The following is an 11706-nucleotide window of genomic DNA, read 5'->3' on the forward strand; positions in this document are numbered from 1 at the left end:
ACCGCCGCCATTACAGCGCTGAGGAGAGCGCAGGAGAAGAAGAAGGGCGTGGAAGTGGGCGTAAACAAGCTGAAGAGCGCGAAAGACAATGGCCGCCCAGTCTAAGTATTTCTGCCCCTTGAGGACGTGTCTGTCAGCAGCCGAGATCCGCCTCCTCATCCTCAATGGAGGGCGGAGACAACAAAAACAAAACCGCCCACGAAGGAGAGAGCGGGAAAAGGACCAGGAAGAAGGAGCGAGCGACAGGGAGGACGCCATGGCGAGCCACCCGGAGCGGGAGCGTGGGGTCGGAGCCGAGGACTCCCCCAGCTACCCGGAGAGGCACCGCAGCCAGACCTCCACAGTTGACGCTGACCTCCTGCAGACCGGAGCGGACGGGCTGATCCACCAACTCCTGCAGATGCAGCTGAGCACTGAGGCCGGGTGGAAGAAGACCATCATCGGGAGCCTCACCAGACGCCTGTCGGCAGCCTCACTTGGTCCGGATCAGGAAAGAAAGTCCAGCGCTCCGAAGCTGGAAAGCAAGGCCCTGCCGGAAAGCGAGATGCTGCAAGCAGAGATGACAACGTCGCAGCACGAGTCCCTGCAGCCAGCATTCCAGACCCCAGTGGAGGAAGAGCAGACCGGCACCGGAGGGACCGCATCTGAAGCAGGTATGAAAGATGACCCTGCCCTGATGACCGACACCACCCCAGCGACTGCTAGTGCCCCAGCTGCTGACTCCGTTCCAGTGACTGATCTTGCAGCAGCCGCTACCTCTGCTGCAGCAGATGCCCATACTCCAGTTGCGCAGACCTCCATCGCTGCGCATGATTTAACCGTACATGAAAGACGGATTAACGGCGTTTGTCCAGCACTGGGTGCAACCATGGACCTCACTTTTCCCAGGCCAAGAAGGGTTAAGTGCCAGGTGCAGCCCTGGAAGCCGTCCAACTAAACCTCGGAGAACCGAAGATTGTAAATAGTTAACTGTTTGCCTTTCTATGTGTCTTTCTGCTGCTTTAAACCCGACTAGGGTTAAACTCTTAAAGGGATCCCTTTGTTTACCCGGGATCCCTTCTTTTGCTTTTTGCTTTTGTTTCCTGTTTATTCGTCATTGAAAGAACTGCTGAATCATGAACAATGCATGATACAAACTTCTTGTAAATAGTTTGCACCTTCTTAAAGGTGCTCCTTACTGGTTTTACATACAAGAAGGACTCTTTGCGAAGATACGGTTCTTGGAAGTCGCACCGGAGTCCTTACTGTGTACGGACTGGTAGCTGGAGAAACTGCGCTACCTCATAAAGACTTGGTCCCCTCTTAAAGGAATGTTTATCTGTAGCACTTATGAGTAGTATTGCCTTGAGACAGTAAAGTGGCAATGATGTTTTGAAAAAGAGAGTAATAATGCTAATGTGTAGAAGTTAAAATGTAACTAACTAGTTAATTGTAAGAACTGTTTAATAATGTTGCTAGTAGATGAGGACAGGAAGTGAACCCGTAGGGGTTAGTGGTGAGTCCTCTTGGGAGTCATACAGAGATGGCTCATTGATCCTAAACTGAAAGCTGGATGTTATGTTCTATACTGTGTATAGTAGTGGAAGGGCAGTAGGCCCGGGCTGAAAGGGGCGGTCCTGCATAGAAAGGAGAGGCAGTAGGTCTGGAGCAGTTAGGACAGGCGGTCCTGCAGACATAAAGTAGGAGAATGAAAGAGAAAAATTGCTCAGTTTTATAATGTTTAATGAGAAGGTCTTTAGTGGATTCAGTGTGTACGTCCTTAAAGGCAATGTTAAATTATGGTTCAAAGTTTGCACTAAGTAGAATACCCGGTTGGGTAAAAGAAAGTTAATTGTAGCATGTTGCTATAGTATTTAACCAAGTTTGTAACGTTCAAGTGTCCTCACCTCCCATAAAGGGAAGCTCTGTTAAAGTTTACTTGTTATTGCACTCACAAAAATCGTATGTCTTTTTGCTAACCTGTATTGTTGTTTTCTTCCCAGTCCAGGAGTACTGGATTTAACCGGGGGTGAGTGCAGCGCCCCAGAGTCCTGGTCGTTGCAGCAATGTCGCTCTGCCGCTAAGGGGAGTGATGTTGCGTCTGATGGCACTGAAGGAGTTCATCTGACCAGGTATCACATACACCAATACATTTCACAGTTGGGCCTCCAGGGGGAGCTAAGGGTGCTATTTATTAGGCCACTCCTCACCTGGTGGGTAAAACTGGGGGTCAGGCAGGAAGTTAGACAGAAAGCTGACTGGGTTGGAACCAGGCAACACCTCCTGGCAGAGGGTGTTGTGGGGGAGATTCGGTAGGGTCCCTGTCAGGTTTGGGACCCTGACAGAGGCCTAGCAACGAGAGAGAACGTCACGGGACCGTGCCTGCTCAGCATAGCAGCGGTGCCCTAAGAAAGGATCAGAAGCGAGATATATTGTGCTGAGTGACAAACGAGATCAAAGCAAGAAGGAGATTACCAGTAGGAGTCGTGCTGTAAGACCGAGGCAACATCCTACTGAGGCGCACAGCCAGTGGCCGGAACGCCGAGGAAGTATTTCTATATATAGCTTCAGGCAATACTTCAAACCAATGGCAGGACAGTCAGTCATAGGCGGGCTGTCTCACCTAAATCACCTAAGAAGACATAGGGGGCAACCTGTGGAGAGGGGCGACTCTAGGGTCCCGGAAGAGCTCCGAGCCTACCCATCATACGGGTGCGTCCCAACCATAACACCGGGAGGGACGGATTAGCAGAACATCATCTAATCGAGTTGTGAGGGAACACGAGAAACAGACACAACAGTTGTGGGGACTCTCCGTAAGCACAGCAGGGAAGGACCACAACACATAGCGCTAGCAGGAAGGCACAGATTTCCACCTGCAAAGAGAACTCTGGAGGTGCCATTGGACCGGCCGGACTTGCGCAGCCTGGTTAACCGTATTCCAGACTGAGGACCCAGAGATCTCCAGTAAAGAGGTAAAGAGACTGCAACCTGGTGTCCTCGTTATTTACTGCACCGCACCACAACAACACTGTCACCATTCACCACCCTTTCACCGGACGTCCCCGCGCAGGCAGGGCCACGGACCGGGTCTAGCCACCGTGACAACCCCAGAAGAGAGACTCAGAGGCCCGGTACCGGGTACCCCTTGGACCTGCGGCGGTGGGGGCGCTCCACTTGCAGCTCCTCAGCGTCCCGTCCCGGCGTCTCTCTGCACTGACTGATCAGGCAGAGGGCGGCGCACACACTATATGCGTCATCGCGCCCTCTGACCTGAACAGTCAGAACAAGAGGACGCGAAGACAGAGCGGCGCCCGGTGTGTGGATCGTGGACAGGTGACTATGAGATACTTACCTGCTCCCGGCGTCCCGCTCCTTCCCCCGGACAGCTGGTCTTCGGTGCCGCAGCCTCTTCCTCTGTCAGCGGTCACCGGCACCGCTGATTAGAGAAATGAATTATGCGGCTCCACCCCTATGGGAGGTGGAGCCTATTCATTTCTCTAATGAGCGGTCCCACGTGACCGCTGAACAGGGGAAGAGCTGCGGCACCGAAGACCGTGGGACGAGCAGGGGGAGCGCCAGGAGCGCCGGGACTAGGTGAGTATGCCTCAGCGCCCTCTCCCCCTCACCCGCCGACCGTGACTCGAGTATAAGCCGAGGGGGCACTTTCAGCCCAAAAATTTGGGCTGAAAATCTCGGCTTATACTCGAGTATATACGGTAAGTGAAAATAGACTCATAAAATTAATTTTTTATTACAAATGTTTCATGAAAATCATTTTTTAACTGCAATGAGCTCACTAACACACACTAAAATCGATTCTTCTTCCCTGTGAGGCTTCTCTTGGTACATTTACGCTTGTGAGTAGCATCTGGAATGTCTCTCTGAAGCATCCAACAGTAGTCTGCCATCATTGCAATGCTCCATCTTCCCTGGTATCTTCTTTCCATCTCTTTAATGTCCTGGTGGAATCGTTCACCTTGCTCTTCACTCACAGCTCCCAAATTTTCAGGAAAGCTGTCAAGGTGGGAATGGAGGAAATGCACTTTCAAACTCATCAGGCAACCTAAAGCTTGAAATGCTTTCATCATTCGTCCGACGATTTTTTTGTAGTCAGGGTCTTTGTTATTGCCTAAAAATTTCTCTACGACCTCTTTAAATGCAAACCACCCTTCTTTTTGAGGATGCTTCATGGTATTGATAAACTCTTGATCAGCTATAAGCCTTCTAATGTCTGGTCCGATGAACACACCTTCCTTCAATTTTGCCTCCGAGAGGTCTAGAAACTTGGTGACCAAGTATTTGAAGCATTTTCCATCTTTTGGAAGTGATTTTATGTATTGCTTCATCAATCCCAATTTATGTGGAGAGGTGGTAGAAGAACTTTATGGGGAGGAACCAAAGTTTCTCGGAGGACATTTTTTTCACCAACTGTGAGCACCCTCGGCTGCCAATTCTTCTTGATCCAGTGAATTTGTCGGTCTCGACTGTAAAATAGACACAGAAAACAAGGGTATTTGGTATACCCAGCTTGTTGCCCGAGCAGCATGCACAAGACTTTCAAATCCCCGCACACTTGCCAACCGTGGTCTTCATATTTAAGTTTACGAAGAGCCAATTCCAAGTTCTCGTAGGTTTCATTGAGGTGTACAGAATGACCTACAGGGATGGAAGCATTAAAACCGCCATTGTGGAGTAAAACTGATTTGAGACTTCTTTTTGAAGAATCTATAAAAAGACGCCATTGCGCTGAATCATATTGGATTTTGAATTGAACCATCAAACCTTCGACATCGATGCAATAAACCAACTTATCTTCCTGGGCAAAGTAAGGAACAAACTCGTTTTCACGATGTCTGAACCATGAAAAAGACACTCCTGGCAACAATAAATTCTTGCTTTTGAGCCTTGATCCGAGTAACTCAGCGGCATCTTTGAGAAGATTCAAGTCTCTTACCAAATCATTCATCTCCTCCTGGGAAAACAATTTTGGTCTTGTATCATCTTCAAAGTCAGAACTTGATTCATCATCTGGTTCAGGTATGACTCCACCTTCATCGGAGCTAGTTATCTCTTCCAAGGTAGCAGGGGCCTTGGGTACTGGTATATCTGTGCCATGGGGGATGGGACGAATTGCTGAGTGAATATTGGGGTATGAAATGGAATGCTTCCATTTTGAATTATACCCTTTCGCATTGCATGAACAAAAGTAACAATCGTCACTATGGTTCCTTTGCTCTCATCATACCATAGGAATCCCATAATGGAAAGCTTTTTTTTTACCCTTGAATCAATTTCGGAGGTCCTCAACACACCATTTGCACACTTTATGAGGCGCCCAAGCTTTATCTTGATCTCCAAGCTTTAGTCCGAAATAAGCGAAGTATACTTTTTTCACAAAGTTTGTAATATTCAGCTGTTGCTTCAACACTGTATATTCACCACAAATGTAACAGAAACTGTCAGGCGAATTAATACTCTTCCGCTGAGCCATAGTGCTAATTTTGGGAAACACGGTTGAATATGACGAGCTAACATGAACTGAGATGAAAAAGTGTGAACAGGCGAGAACCAAGATAAAACAATCGAATCAAGCCCGAGCATGTCAGAGCCTGTTCGTTCAGCTTGCAACATGTTGATGCTGGTTTCATTAGCTCACTCTGAAAGTTCTTTTCTTTGAAAGTTATATTTTTTTGGCATTGTATATCTTCAATGCATTGATGTGAATTAATTAATCGTAATTTTGACTTTCAAAACCCTAAGATAAAAAAATACCAAAAATTGAGAAAAATATACTAAATTTGAAGAGAATTTTGCATTTTGTGGCAAATCCTGACGTCCAGGATTTTTTGCAATATTTTTTTCGTTTTCAGCACACCAAAATACATGGAAATTTGATGAAAATAATCAAACAGCTTTTTAGTCTCACACCTGTGTTATTTAGTCTGGAAAAAAGACGACTGAGGGGCGATCTAATAACCATGCATAAGTATATAAGGGGACAATACAAATATCTCTCCGAGGATCTGTTTATACCAAGGAATGTGACGGTCACAAGGGGGCATTCTCTGCGTCTGGAGGAGAGAAGGTTTTTCCACCAACATAGAGGATCCTTTACTGTTAGGGCAGTGAGAATCTGGAATTCTTTGCCTGAGGACGTGGTGATGGTGAACTCAATCGAGTGGTTCAAGAGAGGCCTGGATGTCTTCCTAGAGTGTTAACAATATTGTATCTTACAGTTATTTGGTTCTTTAGAAGGACGTAGATCTGGGGATTTATTCTGACCGAATATAGGCTGAACTGGATGGACAAATGTCTTTTTTCGGCCTTGCTAACTATGTTACTATGTTACTTTGTTGCTATGTAAAATGGAAGGTGGATGGAAAAATAAAAAAGTTGTTGAAAAATAAAAAGTTGTGGATTTTAGGAAGGAAGGGAAAACTGAAGACGCAAAAAATAAAAATTTAAGTAATGGAAATCATGGCAGAAATAAATATTTAAACATTTCTTCTGCTAAAACCTCAATCTCTATGTTTTTATATATGAGAAAAATCACGGATGTCTGAATGAGGTTTTAAGAAGATAAATCAGTTCAGGTCTTTGGGAGGGTAATTTCACCATCTCCCTCTGTAACTCTGCATCAGGCATGTGTCCCACTGACCAGCCCACCCGAGGTGTCCACAGGGAATTTGCCAGATATGAAGAAACCTGCCTGGTCCTGTTGTAATACATACTGTACTTTTGTGGATCTGAGATAACTGAGTGATATGGACACATGTATGTCATGTAATATGGCCATGGTGGTACAGAAAACTAAAAAAACAGAAGTCTTTTATTTTTTATTATAATTATTTGTATGTTTTAGCCTCTATTATTTATTTTATTTTCACTTATTTATAACCTACGGTAATCATTTCCCTGACAGTCCGGTAGGCAGCTGCTGAGTTGTGTATTATTTAGCAATAATGTATCAACCACAACAATAAATGATAAAGAAAAGCATTACATTCTTATAATTTACAGCAGAGGATATAATCTGTTTATAAAATCCACTATTTACAAACAAGGAGAAAACTGATTTTTCAATCTTTTCAAACCCAGATATATACATTTCTACTATATTAAACAGATGGGATATTTCTGTTCCCCATTCTCTGCCTCATTCACCAGTTGGCAGCAAACATGGCGGCCCAGCTGCTCTGATGTCACAATATTATGCTCAGGACTAGGGGGTCACTCAGAATTATGATGTCATAATGGCCTCATGGAATGTCCTGAGGGTATGTAATGTCTGAGCGCTGTGACATCAGCGCCATTTCTAGAGTTGATGCTTTTGCGGACACTTCACTTTGGCTGTGGAAGAGCGAACTAGTTTGTGTTACACATCTGGTGATTACTTCCATTGATTCTTTTTGATCTTTGATCAGAGCACAATAACACCGGTGCCACCGGAGAGCTTAGTTCTCCCATATTCGATCAGCCGGCTTCAGGTAACTTAGTCATGAGTGCCCGGGAGCTGCGTCAGCTGATTGCCGACAATGAGACATGGCTGCGCCGACCAGAAAACCAAGGTAAGTGATATTTGGGGGAGACAGACAATATTCCCACCCTATAGGGCTTTCTTGGGAGGAAATATACCTGGGGTATGATGGGTCACATTTCAGGATAGACAGTGCAGGTTTACTAAGTCCAAAATAATGTCAGTTCTTTGAAGGGTTCCCCTTTCCCTAAACACCACAGCAGCAGATAGATCCATCACTATAGCCCAAAAGTGTTTGCTAACATTGGGAAAAATTCTGATAAATTCTCATTCATTTATAGGTCAGGCCATAATTGTCCATAGGTTACGGTCTCATCAAAGAGATCAGGAAAGACCTTCTACCAGTGATGGACATCAGAGAGAGAGCAACGCTGTCACTGAGAGGAGAGGGAGAACGACCAGAGATCCTCCAATGCGTAGGGGACAGGAAGAGAGAAGAGAAAGAAGCCGCTCTCCTCTAAGGCCAGCCCCTGCAGAGCCCTCCAGAACAACAGGAGAGAGCAGCAGGGGTGGTGACCGTCCCCTCCCATCTATTCAACAACTGGAAGTGGGTGTGATTACACCGCCAGTGCCACAGGTGGCGGTGGCGATTCCTGTTGGCAGGAGAGTAAATATAATTCTCCCAATAAGGGATGTAACCCCAGAGGAGGAGACCCAGTCATGTGTCATCTGTATGACCGAATATGAGATTGGAGAGCAGGTCATAGTCCTTCCATGTGACCACAGCTTCCATCAGGGATGTATTTCTAGATGGCTCCGCTCCAACCCTCTGTGCCCCCTGTGCCGTAACCACGTCTTCCAATGATGCACCAAAATGGAATCACAAGGCTTTAGGAAGAAAGCTATGTCCATGGTGCAGAAAGTGGAAGAGACCATACTGAATTCCAGCCCAGGTAAGGGACCTGTGCATATATTAAAACTACATTCCTTTGAAGGCTGTAAAAAAAACCCCTCACTTTTAATTTTCCTGAATTTCTGGTCTTTCCTTAGTTTAACATCAGCTTTGGTCAACATCTCACCAAGCATGAAGGGCTATGAACATCCCATAAACACCAGACGGTAAGTCATCTCTTATTCCCTCTGTCCCATGATATGTATGTCACATGCAACATATAAATAATTGTTCTTTTCACAGAAGGATGATCCAAGTCTGGAGAACATTGAGGAATTAGATCAAAATGACTTGTACTTTATGTAAGTAAATATTAGAATTTGTTTTCTTTTATTTTCCACAGATTATTAACTTTTTACTGGGAATCTATTGCTGTCATGTAATAATTTGTCATTTTCTCTTCACAGAAATGTGTATTATTTTGCACATAAATCACCTTTATCTTCCCGCTGTTCTGGTCTCTCTTTAGTTTGCCATCAGCTTTGGTCAATATCTCACCAGGCATGAAGGGTTTTGTGACCATGGAAATCCCAAAACAGCTAATGGTAAGTTACCTCATTCCCTCTTCTCTCTCCACCCAATAATGATCACATTACATGCAATATAGAATTAATTGTGGTTTTCTCCTTTTTATAGAAGGAAGATCCAAGTCTGGAGAACATTGAGGAATTAGATCAGAACGACCTGCACTCCATGTAAGTAGATATTAGAATTTCTTTCTTTTAGTCTCCAGCTCATATTTAGTTACTTTTTATTAGGAATCTACTGATGAGATGTAATAACTTGGTGTCTTCTCTTCACAGAAATCTGCAGAAGTTACAGATCATTTCCATAATGATCCACAGATTCCTCATCTGCTTCATTGAGTCACCGATTCCATCACGTGCAGTGATGCTGATAACAGCTGAAGCTCCGGATTCGGATGTTACCATAAATTCCATTAATTGCAAACAATTTATAAAATTAAATAATATTTACCATCAATATGTCTGGTTGTGACTTTTTACTGTACAAATTGTTACATAACTTTCAGAGTACACAATTATAAGTGAGGGAGGTATCTATCATTAGTTGGTATAGGGGTAGCGATCACACTTAAAGAGGTTATGTACTTTATATTGATGGCCTATTCTTAGGATAGGTCAGAAACATCAGATCAATTTGGGTGCGACACAAAGTGATCAGCTGTTCCCCTAGTCCCCTTCCTGCAGTATGTGTCCCATCCTAATCCCATTCCTCAAGTAATTTGCCCCATCCTGGTCCCCTTTCTGGGGTATTGTGCCCCATCCTGGTCTCCCTCCTCCCAGGCTAATGTGCCCCCATCCTGGAGTAACGTGCCTCATCATGGGCCCCTTCCTGGGTAATAAGCTCTGTTCTGTTCGACTAAAAAAAAAAAAATTCTTACCACCACCACCCTAATTCCCATGATGTGCAGTGTCCTCTTTTTCAGCCGGCTCAAGCGCTGGCAGCTGACATCGGTATGCCCACCATGGGGTATGACATCACTGCCATGTGCCTCCAGGCACGACGATATTAGCTGCCATAATGAGGTGACGTGTGCACAACTATAGAAGGTGCCAGAGTAGGTTCCCACACCATAAATATATGTCCAAATACTTGGCACTGAACTTGATACGATCGATATCAGTATTTAATGTTGTTCACGAGGAAGTAAACAGAAAAGGTTTCGGTCAAAATTAGACCTTCATCAGTTACTACAAGTAAGAAAAACAACATAAATCCAATGAAAGGTTACATCAAAACACAAAATAAAGTATATACAATAGTATTGGTCAATCGTATTGTAGAAAATGACGGTAAAGCAGACAATAGCAAATTACTCCAGTGTCACACATTAGAGTGCAAGGGTTAATATCCCTTAAGCAGGAAAGAGAGTGGACCGAAGGAGTTTTGTTGTGAAACAGTGAGAAAAAAAATTAAATTCATACCCGTTCACTTTACTTCAAAAATGTCCAAAAACGACAAGAGTGCTAACTCAGTTGCCAATTACCGTATATACTCAAGTATAAGCCGAGAATTTCAGCCCATTTTTTTAGGCTGAAATTGCCCCTCTGGGCTTATACTCGAGTCATACCCAGGGGTCGGCAGGGGAGAGTGATCGGCAGCGGTCTAATAATACTCACCTGCTCCTGGCGCGGTCCCTGCATGTCTGTTCTTCGGGCGCTGACAGCTTGTTCCTGTAGTGAGCGGTCACATGGTACCGCTCATTACAGTAATGAATATGGACTCCACTCCCATAGGGGTGCAGCCGCATATTCATTACTGTAATGAGCGGTACCATGTGACCGCTTACTACAGGAAGAAGCTGCCGGCACCAGGGAACAGAAATGCAGGGACCGCACCAGGAGCAGGTGAGTATAACGCAGTGCGCGATATTCACCTGCTTCCCGTTCCACCATCGGCGCCGCTGTGTCTTCTGCGTCCTCTGCACTGACGCTCAGGTCAGAGGGCGCGATGACACATTTAGTGCGCGTCGCCTTCTGCCTGAACAGTCAGTGCAGAGAACGAGGAAGACACAGCGGCGGTCGGCAGTGGAAAGGGAAAAGTGAGTATAGCAAGTGCCGGGGGCCTGAGAAGTGAGTATGTCATTTTTTATTTTTTTAATCGCAGCAACAGCTTATGGGGCAAATATCTGTATGGAGCATCTTATGGGGCCATGTGCAGCATTATATGGGGCAAATATCTGTATGGGGCCATGTGCAGCATTATATGGGGCAAATATCTGTATGGAGCATCTTATGGGGCCATGTGCAGCATTATATGGGGCAAATATCTGTATGGGGCCATGTGCAGCATTATATGGGGCAAATATCTCTATGGAGCATCTGATGGGACCATAATCCGCATTTGTGGAGCATTATACGGGGCAAATGTGTCTATGGAGCATTTTATGGGGTCATAATCAACATTTGTGCAGCATTATATGGGGCATATATTAATATGGAGCATCTTATGGAGCCCATCATACACTGTATGGAACATTATAGCGGGCGTATTTTGTATGGAGCATCTTATGGGGCCATCATGAACTGTATGGAGCCATCATGAACTGCATGGAGCATTACTGTATTACTGCATTACTGTATATGGGGCTCCTGATTCAATATGGATATTCAAAAACACTTAACATTTTACTTTTATTGGTATCTATTTTTATTTTTGAAATTTACCAGTAGCTGCTGCATTTTCCACCCTAGGCTTATACTCGAGTCATTAAGTTTTCCCAGTTTTTTGTGGCAAAATTAGGGGGATCGGCTTATACTTGGGTTGGCTT

The 11706-nt window shown here is 45.0% G+C and overlaps 1 protein-coding gene across 1 annotated transcript; it reads left to right on the forward strand.

The window, feature by feature from the left end:
- Positions 1-7406: 7406 nt before the first annotated feature.
- Positions 7407-9005, forward strand: LOC143810114 (uncharacterized). Its single transcript, XM_077293008.1, has 4 exons — positions 7407-7550; positions 7801-8578; positions 8655-8713; positions 8819-9005. Exons 1-2 carry the CDS (start codon positions 7481-7483, stop codon positions 8322-8324), a joined length of 594 nt encoding a protein of 197 aa, XP_077149123.1. The 5' UTR covers positions 7407-7480; the 3' UTR covers positions 8325-8578; positions 8655-8713; positions 8819-9005.
- Positions 9006-11706: the final 2701 nt, after the last annotated feature.

Source organism: Ranitomeya variabilis, chromosome 2, assembly GCF_051348905.1.
Source record: "Ranitomeya variabilis isolate aRanVar5 chromosome 2, aRanVar5.hap1, whole genome shotgun sequence".
Lineage (NCBI taxonomy): Eukaryota > Metazoa > Chordata > Amphibia > Anura > Dendrobatidae > Ranitomeya > Ranitomeya variabilis.

Bases quoted from the DNA above. Each gene is read 5' to 3' on its own strand.
- LOC143810114 (XM_077293008.1), top strand. From the start codon at position 7,481: ATGAGTGCCCGGGAGCTGCGTCAGCTGATTGCCGACAATGAGACATGG. The intron at 7,551-7,800 runs GTAAGTGATATT...ATTCATTTATAG, and splicing joins GCGCCGACCAGAAAACCAAG to GTCAGGCCATAATTGTCCAT.